This window comes from Podarcis filfolensis (genome assembly GCF_964270895.1).
Source record: "Podarcis filfolensis genome assembly, chromosome: 3".
In the NCBI taxonomy this organism is placed as follows: Eukaryota; Metazoa; Chordata; class Lepidosauria; order Squamata; family Lacertidae; genus Podarcis; species Podarcis filfolensis.
Window position 1 is genome coordinate 3,059,685 of NC_139606.1, and position 24,860 is coordinate 3,084,544.

Genomic DNA, 24,860 nt, shown 5'->3' on the forward strand with positions numbered 1-24,860 from the left:
ACTACAGTGGTACCTCCAGTTGCGCACGGGATCCGTTCCGGAGCTCCGGTTGGATCCCGAGGAATTCACAACCGGAGGTGCCACTTCTGCGCATGCGTGCGGCGCATAGAGCGCTTCTGCACATGCGGCGAAACCCGGAAAAATACTTCTGGGTTTGCCGCATGTGTAACCCGAAGGATACGCAACCAGAGGTGTGTGTGTATCCAGAGGTACCACTGTATTGTGATGTACTCTATATGGGACTGTCCTTGAAGATGGTTCAGAAATTCCATCTAGGGCAAAAAGCTGCAAGAATGCTGGTAGGGTAGCGAAAAGAATATAGTTTTCCAGTTCCAATTTAAGGTGCAAAGCGTACCTTGGGCCCTCCAGATGTTGTTGGATTCTAACTCCCATCAGTAAGCATGGTCAATGGCCAGTGATGGTGGAAGTTGTAGTTCAAGAACATCTGGAGGGTAAAAGGTTCTCCACACATGCCCTACACCAGGGGTCAGCAAACTTTTTCAGCAGGGGGCCGGTCCACTGTCCCTCAGACCTTGTGGGGGGCCGGACTATATTTTTTTTGGGGGGGGGGGAAATGAACAAATTCCTATGCCCCACAAATAACCCAGAGATGCATTTTAAATAAAAGGACACATTCTACACATGTAAAAACACGCTGATTCCTGGACTGTTCATGCGCTGGATTTAGAAGGTGATTGGGCCGGATCCGGCCCCCGGGCCTTAGTTTGCCTATCCATGCCCTATATGGTCTGATGGTGGTCTCTGTGTATGATGAAGTACAAAGACATACTTAGCCCCCCCTTCTCTTACCCCCTTGCCAGAGGAACCCACACACCTTACCCATAGCAACAAAGGAGCGATTCCTAGCCACTCCAGCTCAGAGTGGAGAGGCACCATTTTTGCAACCGCTTGGGACCCTACCCTTGGCAGGGGCCAACCTAATCTTTTCTTTATAGTTTTAGGAAGCTGGCTATGGTACATTTTCAGCAGGTGTTTGAATGAGGCAACACCTGATTAGATAATTGTTTGCTGCTGCTGCTGCTATTAGTAAATCACTATTTAGTGAATTGTTGTTGGCATCCGTCTATCTTGAGAGACAATGGAATGCGCCTTCGGGGATGAAGTCAAAGTGTTGGAGAATCACGGTACCTGCTGTGACTACAGAGACCAGTATCTCTTAACTGCCGCCTCCCGTGCTGTTTTTGCTACCTTAGCAGCACCTCTCCAAGGCACAAGCGGTGTGTAGCGAATTGTGGCCCCCATGCTCCAGCACATTTGCCAACCAGATGCTTATTGTGAGCTTGCAAACAGGATCTGAACACAAGACTACTCTGCCTTCCTCTGGCTTCCAGCAACTCAAATTTAAATAAGGTATGGAGTGTTAAAACTGGGTGCCATACCCATATGTATTAAACTGTGTGCTAGACATTTCTAATCTCCTGGAATTAGCAAATGTAACAGCTAACTAAGCCAAGCTAGTCTCTTGTGATGTGGTGACTGCCTGGGATGATAGGCCATTAAGAAACAGAAGATCAAAGGGATCCAGTATGGGATGGCAAATGGATGGGACCCCTCCCTTGAGAGATAAAGACCTTAGAGTAGTGAGTAAGAAGCAATGTTAGTAGAATTCAAGGTATGTGACCAATACACAAAGCAGCAGGCATAGCACAATGACTGATGCCAATCTGAATCCAAGGTTGAAGCTAAGGGACCCTCTTGAGGTGATAATGCTGTGAACCCCTCCATTACCTGTGGGCTCAGATTGTCTATATGTGTAAATAAACCATAAATCCTAAAGACAAGACTGTTTCTTCTGTGCCTCATTTCAAAAAGGAAACATGGAACCCCAGGGAGTCATGCACTGCTTGGAGACTGGAGGTGGCATGCAACAAGATTAATGACCCAGCTATAAGCACTCTGCAGTGGAGGTTGCAAAAAGCAATCATTGATAGTCTTCTCCTCCATGAATTTGCCCAATCCACCTTTAAAGCCATCTAAGTTGGTGGTCATCACTGCTTGTTGTGAGAACAAATTCCATACACTATGCTATGTGCAGAAGTCTTTTGTCTGTCCTGAACCCCTTTTTGTCTGTCCTGAAGTGATACGTATTGTTACAAACAGGTCCTGCAACCAAACCAAATTATCTTGATTCCCACATAAAGAAAATGGAAACCAGAAAACACAGAAACCAGGAAGTGCTTGTGGGCTCGAAGATGTATTTCCTGAATGCTTGGAGAAACCAGGAAAACACAAGACACTAACTACTAGGCTTTGTACAATAAATAATCCATAAGAATAAAGTACCCAAGTTCTGGTTGATAGCAAAAGTAATAATCTTACAGGAACCCAAGAAAGATCACTGACTTGCCGTGTTACCACCCTATCTCTTTACTAAGCTGCATGTGTTAATTACTAAAAGGATTTTCTTTCAAGGAATTGTTTTCACCATAATGTTCTGAATATAGATGAACCTGATTTCAGAAAAATTCCAGTGAATGATGAAACAATGTTACTTAAAAAAATGAATTTAAGGGGGGTTTTCTAAAAAAGGCCAAGAACAGTCTAGTGCAGGGATTTCCAAACTATAGTCTGTGGACCCCCAGTGGTTTATGAGCTTCATTCAGGTGGCTGTGGTGCGTCTATGGATTTGGTTAAAGAAGGGAGACAGCACCACCACTGCATGAACTAGTCATACTGACCTTTAATGCTATTTTATTGCTTTTATTTCTTAAATTGCATTTTATTCTTGTTATAATTTGAATTTTTATGGAATTCAAATTATAACAATATAAAATGTAATGCTAATAAAATAAGCAACAAAAATGACATTAAAAATCATACAACATCTTAACACAACACTTTACAATTGCTACAACAGGCAACTGAATTCATTAAGTGGTCTGCCAAAACTCTTAGCACTTTTCATGAGGTCCATGGGGAAAATGGTTTGAGGATCACTGCTGTATATTCAGCTGCTCATATCATATTATATGGCCCAGAGGTTTTTTTTTTAAAGTGTCACTTGTAGACCCATATCTGTGGAAATGTACCTTGAAATGCATTTTGTTCCAAATGTGGCAAAAATTACAATTTTAGACATCTCAAAAACAAACGGTTGTCTTGTGGGTCCTGTTCAATCATCTTCACAGAGAGACTTCTTACTGATAAGCTTTCCCTTCATATAGCACTAAATCAGGATCTCAGTCAACTATAAGGTCTGAATGGTAACCTGAACAGAACGACTGGCTTACTTGAAGTGTAGATTTGTGAGTGGGACGCTGGTGACAGTGCATTGGGTATTTCCTCTCACATGACCTCAGGCAGGAGTAAAGACTTGTGGGACACAGGCACTTCCTCCTCAGTTTTTCTAGACTTGCCAAGCAGCAATGTTCGCCAAAGCACGTGAAACAAGAATAGCAGCCTGCCTCCCTTTCTGGCTCATAAATCAATAAAAATAGAAGTGACAGAGTCAACAGTACCCCTCCTAAGGGAAAAAACAAAAACAAGTGTGACTGCAGACCATCATAGAGAGGGTTCCACTGTCCCCAGCGTCCCATTCACAAATCTACACTTCAGGTAAGCTGGGAACAGTGGATTGGGACATACCACAGCACTTTCCAATAAATGGGTGGGTCCACACTGCTGACAAAACTTGGTGTAACACTGTACGGCCAAAAGCCACCTGAGTTGAAGACACGGTGACTTGGACAAATTTATAATGTCTAGTGAAAGTGGAGGGGGGCAACCAAGTGGCTGCCCTACAAAAATCTATTAAAGGAGCATTAGCCATAAAGGCAGCAGAAGTCGAGGCTGACCCAGAGGAATAAGCAAAATATGAGATGGGCGGGGCAATTTCATAGTATCACAAGCTAAGGAAATGCACCCCTAATCCATCTAGCTAGTGTAGCTGAAGCGACCTTTCCTCCCAAGGTGGAAGGATGAAAACCGCTGTATATACACTTTTAAGGCCCTGCGGACATCCAAGCAATGCCAAACTTTTCTGATGTGTGTTTTGGTCACTACAAAGTCGGGAGAATGAGTTCCTATTGAACATGGAATTTGGTAAGAGATTTTGGTAGAAAGGAGGGAGCTTATCCTTATGGAAGATGCATAAATTCTTATGGAAGATATGTAAATGACCAACAAGGTCAACAGTTCTGAAACCCATCTCACTGAAGTTATTGCAACCAAAAATAGGACTTTAAAGAAAGGTTCTTTAAGGAGATTTGGTGTAGCGGTTCAAATGGAGGCCATTGCAGCGCTGACAGAACAGAATGTAAGTTCCATGGTGGAAAATGGTAAGCTACCCAAGGATGCTGTAACGTAGTTCCTTTGAGGAAACGTTTGATTAGCAGATTTTGTGACAACGAAGCATGGCCAACAGAACTTAAAATTGAAGAAATGATGGAAAGGTGATGTTTTAAAGTATTAGGCTATGGGCCATTTTGCAGACCATGTTGGGGATAGCGGACAACATCCGGAACCGCTACTCTGTGTGGTCACAGATGAGAAGCTTTACACCAGGAGTTAAAGGCTGACCATGATGATTGATAAATATGTCTTGTGAATGGATGTCTGGAAGCTAGAATGGTGGAGATAACATTCTCATCCAGACCACGAGATTTCAGTCTATGGCACTCAAACACCATGCGGTCAGGTTCAACCATTCTAAGTTCGGATGAGTCCCTGGCAAAGTACAGTGGACAATACAGGAAGATGAAATGGTGGTGTCACTGAAAAAGCCTGAATCTCTGACAGCCAAGGCCTGCGGGGCCATAATGGCGCAACTAGAACCACCTAAGCTTTTTTCAACCTGATCTTTTGGAGGACTCTCGGAATGATGGCATGAGGAACGAAGGTATACAAGAGTTCCTTCGGCCATGTCGTCATTAGGGCATCCCAGGCTTCTGCTTGGTTTTCTTGGAACCGGCTGAAGTAATGGGGTAGCTGACGATTTAGCTTGTGAGCAAAGAGACTGACTTGTAGAGGATCCCAGCGGTGTTGAATCTAATGAAACACTGATTTACCTGGGATCTGCTCAACTAATCTGTCTGCTGGCTACCGTCGCCGGCAATATGTTCTGCCATGAGGCTGAGGGGATGATGCTCAGCCCAACTGAAGAGAAGAGCTGTCTCTTTCTGGAGAGATTCTTAACGGCTGCCTCTTTGACAAGATATGTGGGCCTTCGTTGTTAAATTGTCTGTTTGATGAAGGACGTGATGGAGTTGAAGACAAGAAAAGTGAACATTTGCCAGTCTGGCTGCTCTCAACTCTAGTCAATTGATGGAGTGAGTGGCCTCTGAGCTTGACCACAGGCCTTGAGTGTAGATTTATTGACAATGACATCCTTGTAAACTGGTGTCCATGGTTATCTGACTGCTGCACAGATTTCTGAATGATTTCTGAAGATTGGAGATTTGCACCCACCACAAAATGGACAGCTTGGGTTGAGGAGATAAGAGCAAAGACCTGGGGCAATTGTGAATGATTGCCCATAATGCCAAAGTAAAAACCACTGTAGGGTTCGTGCGTGGTCCCCAACACGTAATCTGAGAGGCTGACATGCAGAGTCCTAGAATTATTGACAGACATTTGACCGTCGTCTTTTTTTGTCTTTAAGATTGCAGCTGCTGCTGTGTAGATTTTGCTGATGTGCTCTGGTGAAAGAGTCACAAGATCTTAAACTGTATCTAGCAGGGCGCCTAGGTGAATGATCCTTGGTGATGGGGTCAAGCAACTTTTTTTGTAGTTGTCCAAGAAGCCATGAGATTGTAATGTTTCGAGGGTGATGTGCCAATGGAGATGAGCCTGTTGAAGGGATGTCGCCCAAAGGAGCAGGGCGTCTATGTATGGCTAAATATGAATGCCTTGTAGGCGCAGGTGCGCTACTAGGGTGATTATTATCTTTGAGAAAACTTGGGGAGAAGAGGCTAGACCAAACAGGAGACTCTGGAACTGAAAATGACGCTTGTCTATGGTGAACCATAGATACTTTTGGTGATCTGAATGCATTTGAACATGGAGGTATGGTTCTCAAAGATTGAGGAGAATCGCCGACGTGAAGAACCTCCCTGATGGAGGTTAAGGACTCCATTTTGAATTTTTTTGTAAGCAACACAGCGATTTAGGAACTTCAGATCAAGAACCGGTCAACTTTTTTTGGTGCCCTTCCCTGCCCCCTTTTTTTCTCCCCCCCCCCCAGCACAACAAATAAATTGAACAGAGGCCCTGAAAGTGAGCTGCGAGTGCGAAAAGCCTCAGGTAGGATTTTCCTCCGCTTATCTTTAAATTCAATCAATAAAATGGTGCACGGCAAAACGGAGCCTGAGCATGAGAAAAAAGAGCATATTCAGTAACCCTGTAGGATTGCAATATACAGGGACATACACACACACACACACACACACACATTTGCAAGACTCAAGACAGTTGCTAAAACTAAGGAAAACTAGCAAAGAGAAAGCAACAATAAAATGAGATCAAAACTGAAAAATTATCTGAAGAAGCAGGAGAGCCAGGATAAACATCTTGCTGAGTCAGGCAGGAGGAAAAAAACTGAAGAGGAAGTGCCTGTTTCCCACAAGTCTTTGCTCCTACCTGAGGTCATGTGAGTGGAAATACCCAATCCACTGTTCCCAGCGTCCCATGAAATAAATTAAATAGATCTTCTATAGCAGACAGATGTGGTAAATATAAACCTAAATTAGCCTAAACAAGTCTCCTGCTATTACTTTCAGAACACAAATGGACATAACCAACAATCCTCACTTTGAGGACAAAATGAACAAATACTAGGATTTGTTGCCATCATTGTAATCAACTATAGCATAGTTATAGTAGGGTTACCAGACGTCCCCGGATTTGCAAATCTGTCCCTGGACAAATTCTGTCCCCGGAATGTCCCCAGATTTGCAAATCTGTCCCCGGGAAACGTGGCAGCGGCAGCCTCAGCAGCCCGGAGCCAGCCTGGTAGTGCAGTTGGCTCTAGCTGGCTTCAGGAGCTGCTCGCTGCCGTGGCAACTGCCATTTTTCCTCTCCGGAAGTCCCCATATCATGTGTCTTGTGCACAACAGATCATATGGGGACTTCCGGAAAAAAAAAAATGGTGGGCGCCACGGCAGTGAGCTGCTCCTGAAGCCAACCAGAGCCAACTGCACTACTAGACTGGCTCCGGGCTGCTGACCGCCACCGCCACTGCCGAAGGGGAACCAGGGATGTTGGCGGTAAAGATCTCCTGCCCCCTTCCCCCTTTGTTTTGACAGATCGGGGGAGGCTCGGGAGTCACGGCCGGCCGTTGCCCAGTTTTTTTAAAAACTGTGCATTTATGTTTCACAGGGTGCGAAAGAAGGGCTTTGCACCTTCATACAATATGCACGTCTGCTTGGGCCCAGGGTCTTTTGCCTCACCATCCCCACTACTGACTCCATTGAAAAAAAATTTGGTAACCATAAGTTATAGCAGACTTTAAAAGATTCTGCTATGATTATGGGAATTCTCCCTGTCCATGTGAGATGGGGGAGTTCCTCTCTAATCAACAGAGGCTCATTTTGATCCCTGCTTTAGATTATTCATAATTTGGATGTATAGCCTTAATAATATGGGGCCTACTGCCAAGTAAATGTACACAGGGCTTCAGCCTTTGCCATTAGCCACCATTTTCATTTTGCAAATCACTCAGTCATAAAACCTACATAAATTATTGCCGGTAACAATACTGTCCAGTTCAAATTAACTTAAAATAACTACATATGCAGAACAAAAAAAGATATTCTGTTAATTCTTTCGCAATTTTGGAGATATTAGAAACATATATTAAAATCTTTAATAATCATTTTCTTGTTAACTGAAACCATACTAATCATGCAGAGAAGGCATTCATGAAAGATAAATTAATCCAAGGGTTATAAAGGTCCCAAACAGATGTAATACTAGGCTGACATATTACAAAAGGCACTGATGAGGAAACTGGTGTTAGTCATGCAAAAGACACAAAATAGCCATTAGTTTAATTACCATCAGAATCAAGGTCATTTTCTAGGTTAGTATGTTGATCTTCACCGGAAGTAACAGTGCATTCAGGAATCTCCTCATTAGTAACTACCTCAATATTATCATTTCCACCCTCATCTGTGGGAACATGTCATAACAAAGTTAGTGCTTTTCATCCTGTACATGCACCACAACACATCAATGAAAACTTTTAGTGTTTTAGTGTCAACTGAACACATTCATCATTTATGACACAGAAATGGAAAAAGTCACTGAAATGTAGCAATTGGTACATAGAAAAATAATGTTCTTTAAAGAAAATATCAGTTGCACACACACTGTATATACATCCTGTTTGTAAACATGCCAAGCTGTGCATTGTTAGCTTAAATTCAAGTTTACTGCTCAGCCAAGTGGACAGGATGTTAAAGCACCTACTGGAGTTACACGTGTTTGTGCTTCTACTATGAGTAGACAATAGGATCAGTCTATCACAGATTCCTATGTTCTGTAAAACAGAAGAATAAATCGCTGTGCAGATTAAGAGTATTGCTGCAGCTGTGAGGAAGAGCACACAGATTGACAGAGTAACTAGTGGGGTGCCACAGGGTTCTGTCTTGGGCCCGGTCTTATTCAACATCTTTATCAACGACTTGGATGATGGACTCAAGGGCATCCTGATCAAATTTGCAGATGACACCAAACTGGGAGGGGTGGCTAACACCCCAGAGGACAGGATCACACTTCAAAACGACCTTGACAGATTAGAGAACTGGGCCAAAACAAACAAGATGAATTTTAACAGGGAGAAATGTAAAGTATTGCACTTGGGCAAAAAAAATGAGAGGCACAAATACAAGATGGGTGACACCTGGCTTGAGAGCAGTACATGTGAAAAGGATCTAGGAGTCTTGGTGGACCACAAACTTGACATGAGCCAACAGTGTGACGCGGCAGCTAAAAAAGCCAATGCAATTCTGGGCTGCATCAATAGGAGTATAGCATCTAGATCAAGGGAAGTCATAGTGCCACTGTATTCTGCTCTGGTCAGACCTCACCTGGAGTACTGTGTCCAGTTCTGGGCACCACAGTTCAAGAAGGACACTGACAAACTGGAACGTATCCAGAGGAGGGCAACCAAAATGGTCAAAGGCCTGGAAACGATGCCTTATGAGGAACGGCTAAGGGAGCTGGGCATGTTTAGCCTGGAGAAGAGGAGGTTAAGGGGTGATATGATAGCCATGTTCAAATATATAAAAGGATGTCACATAGAGGAGGGAGAAAGGTTGTTTTCTGCTGCTCCAGAGAAGCGGACACGGAGCAATGGTTCCAAACTACAAGAAAGAAGATTCCACCTAAACATTAGGAAGAACTTCCTGACAGTAAGAGCTGTTCGACAGTGGAATTTGCTGCCAAGGAGTGTGGTGGAGTCTCCTTCTTTGGAGGTCTTTAAGCAGAGGCTTGACAACCATATGTCAGGAGTGCTCTGATGGTGTTTCCTGCTTGGCAGGGGGTTGGACTCGATGGCCCTTGTGGTCTCTTCCAACTCTATGATTCTATGATTTTGCTACCCTGTAAATTCTTCTACTCATTTGCCAGATAGGGGACCAGACACTGAACAAAGAGTGATCTCTGTCCACCAAGGGCAGTTTCTTTAGATTTGGCTCAGGACAGGATTAGTAGTAGCTGTCCCTAGACTGCTATCCCTGACTTCAGAAAGAGGACATCCTAGCTAACAAGCACCCCACCCCAAGCAATGAACCCCTACATGGAATTCTGACATAAATGGAAAAGGGAGTGGAAATTGGTAATGTGTGCTTATTTGTCCCATGTCCAGAATGGAAACCGACCCAGCGAATATGATTGGTATTCATTGTTGTTGTTGTTGCTTTCCATCTGGTTGGCCACTGTGACAACGGGATGCTGCATTGGATTGTCCTGATCCAGAAGGCTTAGATTATGTTCACAACCCTTCTTCTAGGGCATGCATGACTTTTGGATTGTCTGACACACAAAGCATTATTTCCACCTGGAGTGAAGAGCTCAGATCTCGCTGAGGTCAATGTGCAGCTGAGTGTCTCATCACAGTGATGAATCTAGCCTGAAGATTTCTTTCTTTCTGAGCCTCAACAGTTCTGACCCTAACCTTATTTTTGATGTACTTGGAATAATCTTCAAATAGCTTCAAGGAGGTTTTATTATTGTTTTTGGGTACATGACTGGTTGCTGTGCTTTCTTGGACGCAAAATATGCCTAAGCATTTTGTGTAGCTTTGCCCCTGTTAGGAATAACATGTTAAGTGCTACTTGATGTACAGAAAGTAGATAGAAAGAATCTCTCTCTCATATAGTAAGAGAACCTGAGGTCATCTAATGAAGTTGAATGTTGGAGGATTCAGGACAAATAAAAGGTAGTACACAGCACCTAGCTAAACTATGTAATTCACTACAACAAAATGTAGTTATAGCCAACAACTTTAACATAGATTTAAAAGAGAATTAGAGAAATTGAAGGCTGTCAGAGGCTACTATCCATGTTCTGCCTCTGCTGTTAGGGGCAGTGTGCCTCTGAAAACCCAGTGGGGAAACTGCTATTACACTTGGGTTCTATTTGGAGGCTTTCTATAGGCATCTGGCTGGGCACTGAGAGAACAGGATGCTGGACCAAATGGGCTTTTGGTCTGATCCAAGAGGGTTCCTCTTTTGTTTTTATGGGGGTCTGCTGGCATTTGCTATGACACTGATGACCTTACAATACTTGTCATGAAAGGGTGCCCCTATATTCTAGAAGGTTTCACTTTATCTTTGAATATTGGTGAACATTCTAATGTTTGGACCTTGTAAACTCAAGGTGCTTTCTTCTAGCTGACTTACCTTTTACACCTTTTACATCACAATTGGATTTGCCCCTTCTATTCCTCCTGCACATGCCTGTTGCCACTCCCAAATCTGCTCTGGTGTGTTGGACAGATTTATGGAACACAGAAGTAGAAAGGGAGAACATTCCATTGTGCAAGGAGAAAGCTTTGAGTCACTAGAATAGTGCTACATTGAATAAAACCTATTACGTGCAGCACTCAAATTTGAAGTCTGATTTTGCCTTTCATATCACCTTAGAACATGATTTTGTGCCTTCTCATATAATTGCAGATCCAACTTGACAATTTTGGGCACAATATGGAAGGGAAGGGCTGGTGGAAGGGCCAGGGCTGGAAGGGAGGAATGTAATATTTTTTTCCATACACCCCCCCCCTTTTCATTTTAGAAAATGATCTGTGATCAGGGGCGAAGGGAGGCTTACCAGCATCCAGTGTGGGGTGTCGGGGCAAACCGCCCAGCGGTGCATGTGCATGCAATGTATGTAATGCGCATGCATGGGGCTACACACGTGCATGCGTTGTACGTACTGCGCGCGCATGCGCAGCCGGGCAGCTTGCCGACGGCGCCACTTGAGCACCGTGTGGATGAGGGTGGGATCCCTTCACCGCCACTGCAGTCGTGAGCGGAGGATCCTCCGCATGTGGCTGCAGCGGCCGGGGGCAGTAGGGCGAGCCCCCCGTGGGGAGCCTTCTTGTCACCCCCCTCAGAGATTGCACCCAGGGCGACCCACCCCCCCTTCCTCTGCCATTGTCTATGATCTCCTGATTTTGGCTGGGAGATTTCCCATCAGTTTTGAGTTTAAACAGGGAAAGTTTGGGGAAAGTCGCCCATCTCTTTTTTCTTCAGTAAACCTCCAAAATGGCAAAATTAGAAACAGGACAAACTCATAATTTTCTCTAAAGTATTCAGACAACATCTTAGGAGTAAAAACATGGTACCACCAAATATGGGTACAAGCCTTACTATAAGCCATTCTGCTGAAACTATAAAACTGCAGGTCTCAAGAGAGGGTTGTGAATCTACTGGTTATCTTCTGGAACACTGCTTGGTATGTCTCCAGTCACCTGGATCCACACCCTGTCTATAAACCTGAACATTTCCCATGTGCAGAAATTGCACTCTGCCAGCTTAAAGAACAAGCTGACTCCTCAAGGAGTGCCATGTATCTGATCTCTCCCTGACTTGCTTGTTTCTGTACAACAGCACCATCACATTAACTAAACTGTTTATAGTGTCAATCCATTTAGCTTGTTTGGAGCATGCCAGGTGGAATTGTAGCATTGGAAGGTCTCCAAAGGGTCATCTAGTCCAACCCGCTGCGATGCAGGAATCACAACTAAAGCATTCCTGACTGATGGCCATCCAAACTCTGCTTAAAAATTGTCAATGGAAGAGAGTCCACAACTTCCTAACAGAGTCTGTTCCATTGCCTAGCAGCCCTTATTGTCAGAAAGTTATTCCTAATGTTTAGTCAGAATCTCCTTTCTTATAATCTAAAGCCATTAGATTGGGTCCTAGCCTCTGGAACACGAGAAAACAAGCTTACTCCATTTCCCATGTGATAGCCCTTTAGATATTTGAAGATGGCCATTGTATCACCACTCAGTCTCCTCTTTTCCAAACAAAACATACCCAACTCCCCCCACTGTTCCTCATAAAGTTTGGTTTCCAGACCCTTTAACATCTTGGTCATCCTCTTCCTCTATGATAATAGGCCATAGCAGTAGGTGGTCACAACTTTGAAGCAGAACTGTGCTGAGCTGCAGCACTAGGCACTGAGTCAGTCATGGAAATAACACAATGAGATAAACTGGTGCTATCTGTGGGGAGAATGAAAGCTGGGAAGATCAATGTTGTCAATGTCAACACTGAAACTAACAGACAAATAAGCAAGTTCTACACAGATGTAATGGGGTATATTGTATTGAACACTCAGAATGAGTACAGAGGAAAGGGTATAAATGTGTGCCCTTATCTTTAATATATTATTCAAAAAAGTAGCAGACTTGTGTTGAATTTTTATATTCCAAAAATGAGGAGTTCTATTTGGGAATTCAAAAGATATTTTGGTTAGATTAATATAATTTAGTTAAATGTGTGTACAGTTGCATTGAAATGGTTTAAAATGATTGCCAAGACTTGTAGTTGTATTACATATTAATAGTTTTTAATTTTTATTATTATTCAGCATTACCTGACACCTTCAGAAGGTAAAATTAAAATTATTTGGTTTTCCGAAAGCAGTTTATGTGCTTCTTCACCAAATGTAGACTTACCAAGGTAAATGTTGTGCTGAGGCTATGGTGGAAGCAAGGCCCTCTTGGGGTGTTAATGCTGTGAACTCCTCCATGCTCAGGTTGTATATATGTGTAAATAAACCATATATCATAAAGACACCACAGTCTTCCACTGTGCCTCATTCCAAAGGAAACATGAACCCTGGGTAAGCGCCTGGGACCCCTGGAATCTCACACCACTTGGAGACTGAGGTGGCAGGCAACAATATCCATTAGCAGCCATACACTGGCCTTCTACTGCCACAGAGCAACAGCAGGATATAAAAATAGTTGTGTTGCACTGATATGAGCAGGGAGAAAATCTGACAGCTGATGGACACACATGGCAAGTAAATGATCAGGCAAGAAGATCTACAAACATATGTTCTAAATGCACACTTAAAGTATTTTAGGTGTATATCCCCTGCCCCCCATGTTGCCCTGGTGAAACGACTCCCTTAGCACTACAAGGAAGGCAACAGTGTTTGAAATAGCTCATAAGTCATGATCAACTAAATATGTTTTGAGGGGAGTTAAATCTTACCAAAAATGCCAAATGAGCTTCACCCCCTTTTTAAAGTGCCTCATTCAAAATCAAGACAAAAGAAGAGAAGGAAGCTATAAGACTTTTTGTGCTTGTGCCAAATAAAAGATTATCTCTGAGAGTGCTTACAAATTCAGTAAAGACAAGGACAAGTCTAGAGGGGGGAAACAATAGAAAAATATTCAACTTCCCTTGGCAATTTAACTGGTGGCCAAAATTAAAGATAAAAAAGCCTGCAACCTATGTACTATTAAATTTTATTTTAAAAAATGTGAAGAAAGAAGTAGCGGGGGGGGGGGGGGTAGAGAAATGGGGATGAAATCAACACAGACAATAATAAAATTAACATACTAAATTGAGATGAAAAATGCAAAAAGAGATGTGAAATTACATACGTGTGGCATCTACAACTACTGCTTGACTTGTTCATACTCAAGTAACTTAAATCCCTGTGCATTTTGCTGCTGAATTTGGACTGTCAAATTCCTGCAAAATGCTAACATTATGCCAAGTGTAGGTCTTGTCCAAAACATTTAATAAAGATTTGTTGAACAAGCTATTAAAGGCTGCATGGAAGCAAATAGGATTAGCTGCTGCACCTATGTTTTGGTATAGCCCTAAAAAGATACTAAAAGAATCATAGAACTTTATACTTGCAAAGGTGTTGCAGATCATTTACTCTAATGATCTGATGCCACAATGTTTCACAGAAGCATTAAAGAACGGTGTTCTCAAATTAATTAATTATATGTATATTCCCCCTTTCCATCTTAACACATGACTTTCAGGATGGGTAACCATCATAAAACAATTATCAATAAATCAAAACCAGGCCCGGTGATCATTGTATCCAAGACAAAGAAAGTCTTTGTCTGTGCCTAAACTTGGGACATTCTTCTCCTCCTCCTAGTGGAACTAGCTTCATTTAGTTAAACAAGAGCCTTTTGTACACACGTGTTCTGAAGTGAATTGTCCCACTACACATCAAGTTGTGTAAACTCACCCCAAGGGGTATTTCCCTAACAAAGCTTTGCTCTGTTTTAATTGGACACACCTGAAGCCTACTATCTGAATCAGTTGTTCTGATACATCCCGGGTCTCAAATACAATAGTTCTGGCTACATCTAGCTCAATAATTTTATTCAAGTTGTGAGAAGAAGCGCTATTCTTCTGACTGTGTGAAATTAAGAGATATAGCGTATATCTATAGATACGTGTATTTGGTGAACAAAAATTACCAGTAAGCTCATTTGAAGTCTGAATAAAAGCAAATTTCAAGAAGGTCTTCCTCAGGTTTCTGCGTTGCCATAGGAATGAGCTACAAGGTTTCTTAACTCACCTCCAGATGCCTTTGACCTTTCTTTCAACTTTTCTGCAGCCATTTCACTGTAGCTAGGAAGTTCTGACATCTTCACTCCAGATCGAGCTTCTGCTATTAGCTGACGAGCTCTCTCTCTCAGCTGCCGACGCCGCTCTTCATCTTGCTGCTAAGATATATTGAACAGTTGCCAACTCAGTAATTGACAGAAATGCAATTTCATTCTCAATCTGATCATCATGATAGTAACTGGTTTACAGCATGGTGCTTGGCCCATGGTATAAATAGGAAGCTCCATATCAGTTGGGTGTCAACAAAACACTTTTTAGAGCCATCCTGGAATCAGTTTTTTTTAACCCTAATAATTTCTCCAATTATTGTATTAGATCTTTAAAAAATTAACTGGTTTATAAAAATGTAATCTGAGGCTGATAGGTACCCAAAACTTATGGCCACCATGCAACACCACAGTATGTTCAAGTCTTACTGATTTCAAAGTGCTAATACATCTTTAAAAGGAGATGTACACAGTCAAATAATGAATGGAAAGAATTACAGTTCAGCCCCGGTATCAGAAAGAAGCTCCATTTATATTAGTAGGTTCACTCTTATTTAAGATTGATACTGGTGCAAAATGGAAATACACTAAGCTGAAATTTTATTTTCTAACAATCCCTACTAAATCAGTATTTAAAATAAGGACAGCTATGGATACTAAGATCTTCCCACTTTGGAGGAACAAAAACATTTTAAAGCTTGTTATGGAAAAATACATTTGTTTTGAAATTCCTGTTTGACAGAATAAGTACATGTAAAATATCTGCCTGTAACAGAGGAATATTCTGAAGGTTTCTTCTCTTAAGTTAAGCAAATCAGGACTTGGTTAATACTTGAATGGAAACCCCAAATGATGAACATTGCATATGGAGGAAGGCTGGGATAAAAACATTAACACACAATTAACTTGAAAGATATACATTACTCAAGGAAATAATCAAATTACCAGTGTAAATTCTTTCATTCTAGTGTGAGCCTGGTGGACTATATCATCCTGGCCAAGTGTCAGAGAGAATTAAACACACTCCAGGTAAAGGTATGTGTTATGTAAGCCCCTTTTCAGCACCCTTCTCCAACACCTGAACAGAATTGTGGCAGGTATAGGGAATCTCTTTTAGCTGGAGTGCCAGATTCAAATGTGATTAACCTTCCAAGGACTGCATTCCAGTGTTGGGCAGGGCAAAACAAAGCAGAAAAAGGTAAGAAGTAAAAAAGAACAAATAAAGAAAAATAAAGAAACACAATTCACTCAAATGGAATAAAGCCAAATAAAACTAAAATACATTCAAAAACTGAGCACACACAGCCTTCCAAACATGATCCTCCTAGTCCCAGGCCCCACAACAGCAGAAGTCCAAGAATGATCCTCGTGTCCCACAAGCAAAAACACTCACACTTTCTGCTTTCTCTTTTCTGGACACACACATGCGCGCACACATCTGGAAGATGGAGCAAGCTTGTTTTCTCTTACTCTGGAGGGTAGGACTTGAACCAATGGATTCAAGTTGCAAAAAAGGAGATTCCAACTAAACATCAGGAAGAACTTTCTGACAGTAAGAGCTGTTTGGAAGTGGAAGGGACTCCCTCGGGAGGTGGTGGACTCTCCTTCCTTGGATGTTTTTAAGCAGAGGCTGGATGGCCATCTGTCATGGATGCTTTAGCTGAGATTTCCTGCACTGCAGGGGACTGGACTAGATGCTGCCCTTCCAACTCTACAATCCTACGATTCTATCAGGTGCGCCAACTCTAGGTGGTGGAGGTGTCATCAGCATCCCCAATATTCCTTACCAGTGGGCTCAACACCCAAATATTGAGGGGATCGAGAAGGCCAAATTGCGAAGCTGAGTATGGCACAGCATCAAAGGCAGGCTCCTCCTGAGTGCAAGGGAGGAGGAGCCATGACAATTGAAGCTGCATGGCGCCAGGCAAGGGCTCCTTCCAACAATGCGCCTCCTCCTGACAATGCACATGATGCATACAACATCAAGCATGCACCTTCGGCCCAAGGTGGTGCCTCTGGATTCTATGATATACTCCGCTTCACAGAGTGGGTCTTTATAGAACATTATAGAATACATGCTTACCTGGAAGTAAATTCCATTGAACGCAGTGAGAAGTAGAGTAGATAGGCAAACAATTGGAATGTTAGTAAGATTAGCAAAAGGAGCACAGCAGTTTCTGTTGTTCCTTTTCCACTAGCCTGGCCAGGATCTGTCCACTGCCAGATCTTGTGGGCAGTGCTTACACAGCAGTGCAATGGGGGTTCTCAGAAAAGTCCCAATTGAAGCCCAGTAGTTCTGATCAGCATTGAAGGCACTTGCTTAGGTGTAATCAGGCAAGAAAGTTGCCTAAAGATGTGGTGTCATGTAAATGATGTACAATGACTGGAAGGTTGGCAGGGCTCGCTGGGACATGCATGGCCAACCAGATTGAGTGGCCTAGAAGGCCAGATTAGGCTCATGGTCTAGACGTTTTCCACCACTGGGTTACTGAAAACTGTATTAGTGGAAACTGTTCCGGTTCAGCTTTCTATATGTAGGAAAGTTTTCAATAGGCAGCTGGTTTTTTTAATTTTTTGTTTAAATTGCTGACTGCTTTGCCCATGTTGCCCTGACAGAGCATAGGATCCCCCTGGTTGCTGGTGCCATAAGGAACACTGGATCTGCTACCCTGCTGCCTGCCAAGCCACTGTACATACTTCCTTCTAGAATTGCCCACACATTTGTCTTTCCCATTCAGGATACCCTTCATCTCAGATGCTGTTCAATAAAGGTTTTGACATTGCCATATGTGATTCTCCTGACTGGCTCAGGTATGCTTGAGTATTGGGGACCTCTCCTCCTTTTTGTAGCATGGGTTTGCTGGATCTGAACCAAGGACCTTCAGGATACAATATATAACACCTAGGCCAGGGGTGTCCAAACTTTTTTCAAAGAGGGCCAGATTTGATGAGGGTAGGAACTGCCTGTGGGGGCCAGATTAAACCGACCAGTGGGCCGGAATGATCCCCCAAAACGGACTATGGACATGCCTGACCTAGGCTCAGGCTCCTCCTCCAGCCCCAGTACTCCTAGCATCTAAGCCTCAGTCTTGGAGCTGGCTGGGAAGATGGGTGAGTGGGGAATGACCTATGATGCCTTATGTGGTAGCTAAATTGTTAGAGGACTCTAACCACTGTATTTGCAGTGTGGGTTTCAGACCCTGCTGCTCCCTTACTTTTGCCTCTGCCACAACTTCTTTTGCTCAGCATGAAAAAGTGAATGGAGGCGTATTCCCACATCCCCTGGTAGGGCTCAAACTTCCATCTCCGATCTTCCGTGGTGCTCCTGGCGTGCTCTGAGCCAAGGCCGCTGCAGCACAATGCCTTCCCCCCCGGCATGAACCTCTCTCTCAGAACTGCTTTCAACTTTTAAAAGAACATTTTTTAAAAAAAATCTGATTTTAAGTTTAGGCCGTGCGCCTTCAAAACAAAGCACAGCTGCTCGAAGCATGTTGCCTCCACTCCCCACATCTTTTTCTATTTACTGTGATGTCATAAGAGCATTTTAAAAATCCAGACATTTTGCAAAAAATTTAAAAACCAGAAATTTTTACCCTGAAAAAAAGTACATGTCCAGGAAAAACCAGACATATGGCAACCCTAAGTTAATTGACTTTCTCTATGTGCAGGCGGCATGTGGCACTTGCTCTGGCTGCTGGATTGTGGCAGTATTTCTAAGAATGCTATGGACACAATTACTATTTTTGTATTTCCTGGTAGTGTTTTTTCCTTTCTTCCAAGCATGAGGATGTACTGTAGGGGTCAGCAAACTTTTTCAGGAGGGGGCTGGTCCACTTTCCCTCAGACCTTGTGGGGGGCTGGACCCCCCTCTCCTGAAGGGACCCCCCGTGCTGCCATTCACGTTGCAGCCACTGCCTCGCCTTTGGCAGCGTCGGCATCTGCCTTGACCAGGGGTCTGTGGGGCGCAGAGCCCATGCCACTGGCCTGGGCAGCGGTGGAGGCAGCCTCCCCGCTGCTTCCTCCTGCTTGGCTCTTGGCCATACGCGGCCGCCTCAGCGGGAAGGAAGGGGCGTCGCCCAGAGGCGTCTGCAGTTTTGGATTGGCTGCAGGAGCTTCCTGCAGCCAATCCGAAGCTGTACCAGCATCACAGAAGTCAGCCCCCGCGCGGCAAGCTCTCTGCACCATGCCACTTTAGAGCAGGGACTGACCGAGTGGGTGGCAGGGTCCGCAGGCCAGATTTACGAGCCCAATGGGCCACATCCGGCCCCCGGGCCTTAGTTTGCCAACCCCTGGTGTACTGGATACAGTGGTTGTTCCACTGATCAAACAGCTGTGTATCTCTTGTCCTACAGTAAGCTGAATAAAGGACTATTGCATTAAGTCTTTTACATTTAGGCTTCTGAAATGAGGATGCAACTGTTTTTTTAGAACAAATTCACTCCAACCTGTTACATGCATAGCAAGGAGCCAAAAATGTAGCTCCATCATTATTTTTCAAGAGTCCATCAAGCAGACTTAAAATGTTTAAATGACTGTAAGACTAACACACCTTACAAATAGATGAAGTAGCAGAAGCAAGAACTTGGCTCTAAGCCCAATTTACCAGAAACAAAGGGTCCTATCCAGACTCTGAGCAAACAGATGGCTGTTAGCTCAAGGTCTGGATAAAACCCCAAATCATTAACAATGTAGTCTAGCAAAAGCTCTTCCTGACAATAATTTCCAAGAGTTACAATCACCAGCACCACACTGGAACGTTTAAATTCTCATTTCAGTTCATATTATCAATCAATGAATCTGAGTATCTATCATTACCTATAATTAGCCCTGCCCTTTGCTTGTTCTAAAAGTGAGCTGTCTGCTGAAAAAAGGGGGTGTTTTATCTATCCACACATATTCCTAGCATGATGCACTACTGCCTTGTTTATAACTCTTCCAAGATTAATACTCTCAGGAATCAATGCTCAAGTACCATGTGCAGAATCATACACGTACCCACAAACCTGTCCTTATATCACTTTTCATGCTCTGCACTCCAGACAGCTACAAAATATTATGTGAGGCCATTGGATTAGCACTGCTGGGTAAGATACAATCAAGTTTTGCTTAGAAAGCCCAGATCCAAGTACAATGGCTGGCAGAGAAATAAGTGTCCTTAAGTTTTGGTTTTAGACAAACACTGTTGCGCAGAAAGTCTGTGCCTGTGCTATTATTTCAAAGGGCTGAATTTTTGTGAGCACACCTTAACTTTGTTGCAATCTTTGTTCACCCTAAATAGCCAAAATATCAAGCTTATGGAGCCATTATATGCATTTGGGGATAGCGTATTCTTGTTTTAGTGCAATGTCACCAAAACAAAGGCCCCCCCCCAAAAAAAAACGTGGACAGCAAATCAGCAAATCTTGTCACTGCAATGAAGCAACAGAAAACATGACAGAAGCAGACATACATACAAAGAAAGAAAAGCAGCAGCAGCATGTGAACTGTAACAGAAACACCTGTTTTTAAATGAAAAATGCACAGTCACAACTGAACAAACCAAGTAATAAAAAATGCCAATCATTAATTTGTTGAATGGCTATTATTCAGTGACAAAAAAAAGGATACATCATGGACCAACAGTGGCGTAGCGTGGGGGGTGCAGGGGGGGCCGGCCGCACCGGGCGCAACATCTGGGGTTAGGGCAAATCCACGGGTTAGGGGGCGCAAATCCACGGGTTAGGGGGCGCAAATTACTTGCCTTGCCCTGGGTGCTGACAACCCACACTACGCCACTGCGGACCAAAATTGATTGATATGTCTCCTAAGGTATTTGTAGATGGCCTTCAAGTAAGTTGTTGCAGTCTGCAAAAACAGTACTAGCAATTTAAGTTTCTTACAAAGAATGGTAAGACATGGAATAATCCACACCTGGCATTGCTCATTAAGTGTCCTGCAACATACCAGTTTTTAGCTTAAGCAATCAGTAATAAAACAAACACAAAATACTAATTAGGGACATTTTACCCATTTCCATGTAAATTGTTTGTTTGTAGCTATTTACTCATCATTGTTCTTGGTACAATAGGAAAAATGCAAATGAATGAATCAGAATGCAGCCCTAATGGGACTTTCTGTTTATAACCATTAGCCCAGAGGTGTGCTGTAATTCAATCCTCAAGCAGCAAGATTTAGCCTCATTAACAGCTTGCATGGGCAGGTTACAACTCATAAAACCCTACAGTAAACAAAGTATATGGACACAGCACAATATCTTGAGCCTGATTGACAGAATACTGTTTCCCTATCAGATTGCCTTGATTTACTTTTCTGCTAATGTCCTAACACTATAAAGACAATTTTGCCCAGGCCTTGGAGCTCTGTTGCAGAATTGCATATTTGATTTGTTTGCTTTCACACTCGAAAAGGCACATCCAGCAACAATCCCATCAAAAATATACATTTAATCTACTCACTACATTCAAACTACTACAAATTCAGTTCCATTTATGGCCAACCAACTGATACCTCAATCTGTTTTACTGCAACTCTGTATATTTATGTTATAAAGTAAAGGTCACATCCCTACCTGGACCCTTGGCATGTATGGATCTACAACATCAAACAACCAAACTGGGAATAAAAAACTTGGAATAAATAAATGCAACAACAAAAGGATAGACTTGCTATGAATGTTCACATTGGTCTAAATGAGTTAGTATAAAATCTATTTAACAACTGACCAGGAGCACTTAATGGCCCAGTATGATAGAGAAGTTGACACAGAAGGAAAATCACCTATCTTCCTAAATTGTTGGTTCAGTTTGGAGGAAGAACCAGTAACTTGCAGTAGATTGGTTACTGCCAATGTCTTACAGAATCCCAACATTTCTATACAAAGTTGTAGGGGAAAGTCTTAATGTTACTTTAAATATTACTGAAAGTTTCTTTTTGCTGAAGTTTTCCACTCTTGTCAGTTGTTGTTCATGAATTGACTTGACTACTCTGCTGTCTGCAGAGGGCCTGTTCAAAAGAGATATCTGAACATCGCATGAATTTTAGGTATTCAAGTACCTTTTCCCATTAATGTACCTGAACTACACAATTTTAAAAACATAGTTACCCCCTTGGCCTTCTAACAACCACCCTACAAAATTATGTATGAGGACAGATCAAATAAAGATAGTCATTATAGCAGTTTCCCGCAACTTGGTAACCACCAGATATTTTGGACTCCATCAGCCTCAGACACCATGGCCATTGTTCAGCGATATTGGAAACTATAGTTCAAAAAAGCTGAAGGGCACCAGATTGCGGAAGGCTGCCATATAGTGTCTCTTGCTTTTGATAAATTGCTGTTAAAAAGTGTCCCTGGGGAATGCATTTTAGACCTGGAATAGATCACATTTCAAGCATCTGGAATTTCTTCCCCTTCCCCCTTCCCCGCATTATGACTTATATCACGTTGGTTAAGACATTGTAAGTAAAACAGAGTTCAACAGTTTCTGGGCTGTATCCAACACTGGACAGCACGAGGGTCTCTTCCTTCCCTTCCCTCCCACCTGTGCCCTGTCCCCATTTGCTTTGGAGGGTCTCCCATCCCACTGGGAACACATTCTGAGGACATGGGGTGGGGGATTGCAGGTGACAAGAGAGGAAGAGTAATTTCCACTGCACGTTATGCAAATGAAATTGCAGTGTTGGATGCTACCATCTTAATGGTCCCAATCTTATCATACGGAAATAGTGCGTTTGATATCTCTTTCTCTCGGATATTGGAATGCTGGTTGCCAAAGGAACGACTGAGAGCGGGCTGGAACACAGCCAAAGCTCTCAGGAAGCTCAAACAGGCGTGAACAGACACCAAGACAGTTTTTCAGAACAGGAAGAGGCTGGGGCTGATCCAATAAGTCCAAAGAGTCGGCAAATGGGAGGGCTGCTAGACAGGAAGTAAAACAAGAGATGTAAGGGGCGACGGTTCAATATATTCTGCAGCAACCGGAAGGGGTCTTCAGAAGGGTTATCTTGAATGATAATGTTGGCGGCTTAGTTAGAGCCTCCCAGAGCTATTTGTTTGTTTTTGCAATCAATCCTTTTTAATTACCTACGCTTACTGTGTTATCAAGCTGGGAACCTGGACTCCTGACAGCATTCACAATATGCAATCTGCTGATTACATAGAGCAGAACTAGATCTTGCAATTGACAAACACTTTGATCTAGTATAACAAAACAACCACAACATAAATATTAGGTGATGCCATTTCACTACATATTTCTTCTCCTCATGGCTGGTAGGCAATGATAAAGTAAATGGTGCTGTCAGGGAAGGAATTTGCGCCCCGCCCCCCAGTAGAAGGGCTAGCTTACTACCTTTTGAAGTAGGTGTGGCCATCTGGAAAGAGTAGCATTAAGTCAGGAGTCTAAAATTACCTAACTTTACTGGATGAGAGGAGGGGCCTCATGATGATGTCACATTACACGATACAGCACAATGAACATTATCAGAAAGAAGAAAGAAATGTGGAGTGGTGGCAGTTCTCTGGTAATTTCTAAGTTCACGTTCAGCAGAAGGATATGATGGGGGGGATACACAGGGGCATTGCGCTGTTCACAGGTGCCCAGTGTGTGTGTGTGTGTGCCACCCAAGTGGGGATGGAGGGTGTTCACCCAGCCCTCGTCCCCTCCGCCGCTGGGTGAGGACAGGGCGCAAAGGGTGAAGAGACCCTCTGTGCCCTGTCCCCGCCTGCTGTGTGAGCGCCCGCCTATCAGCAGCGGGGGCTGGGCGAGCAGAGAGGGGGCTTGTCTCGTGCCCCCCAATATTCTGCGCCTAGGGTCACAGGCCCCTGCCCTCTGCTACACCACTAAAAATATCTCATACAACACAACATAGGGCTATAAAGACAGATCGCCTCCTCACACAAAATCTATTTAATTTCCAGAAAGCTCCATTATGATGAGCAAAAAAAAATATTTTGCCATACAAAGAACAGATAAAAACCTGCATACGTTATATCAAGGGTGCTAGGATATTTCCCTCCGCTTTACATTTGCTTTTGTTGTCTCCATTTGAAGTTTGAAATGGCACCCGTATTTTAAAAAAGTAATCACTGATAGGTAAATAATTCACGTGTTGCCCATGTCTTTCATACATAAAGATGGAACATAGAAATTTACCCTGGTATGTCTCCCCCACCCTGCTTTGTAATAGTCTAAATTTCAGCAACATGAATCCCTAGGTAGTAAAACTTCTACAACATTATGGGCAAACTCTTCAGGAATAAATAATATAATTCCTTGTTTCCCTCTTATAGAAAAAAGTGTTTGAATGCAATTTCTATATTTCACAGTTCACCGACATCTCGGCAAGCTTTCTTCCACTGCTTCAATGGTGCTACTTTTAATTTTATCCTCCTTAGTCCTAGTAATTAAAGTGATCAGCAGTGGCATCCCAACGGCTTTGACACAGCCACATCCCCCCTAACAGACTTCTGCTTTTAAGGGGAATGAGAAGAAAAAGAACTAAAGTTTCATTTCACAGGAACAAGAAAATCAGGCCCCTCGAATTCTTAACTTTATCCAATTGTTCTTTCAGCAGCCTTTGGATCTTAAGAAGCAAATAAAAATGGCTGCCATTAGGGGGTCCTTTTTGTACTTGCCGCAGATGTCAGTGAGTGACATTACTTTGGCCAAAAATGATGCTATGGGTTGGTGAAGGTGAATTATAATGTGCGAATGCAGTTAGTGAGATGATTAATCTATTCATAATCCCTTCAAGAAAATAAAACATTTAAGCCCACAACACTTTTTAAGAAAAA

The 24,860-nt window shown here is 43.0% G+C and overlaps 1 protein-coding gene across 8 annotated transcripts in view; it reads right to left on the reverse strand.

Moving 5' to 3' along the window:
* The window catches only part of EHBP1 (EH domain binding protein 1), a 270,384-nt gene that overhangs the window by 60,771 nt on the left and 184,753 nt on the right, over window positions 1–24,860 (reverse strand). For 4 of the 8 annotated variants that reach the window (XM_083606411.1, XM_083606412.1, XM_083606413.1 and 1 more), the window contains 2 exons: window positions 15,028–15,175; window positions 8,014–8,127 (listed from right to left, as the gene is read on the reverse strand). In XM_083606411.1, the coding sequence (XP_083462537.1) occupies window positions 8,014–8,127; window positions 15,028–15,175 (262 nt within the window). The remainder of the gene's footprint in view (window positions 1–8,013; window positions 8,128–15,027; window positions 15,176–24,860) is intronic. The other 4 variants (XM_083606415.1, XM_083606416.1, XM_083606417.1 and 1 more) reach the window with 1 other exon arrangement.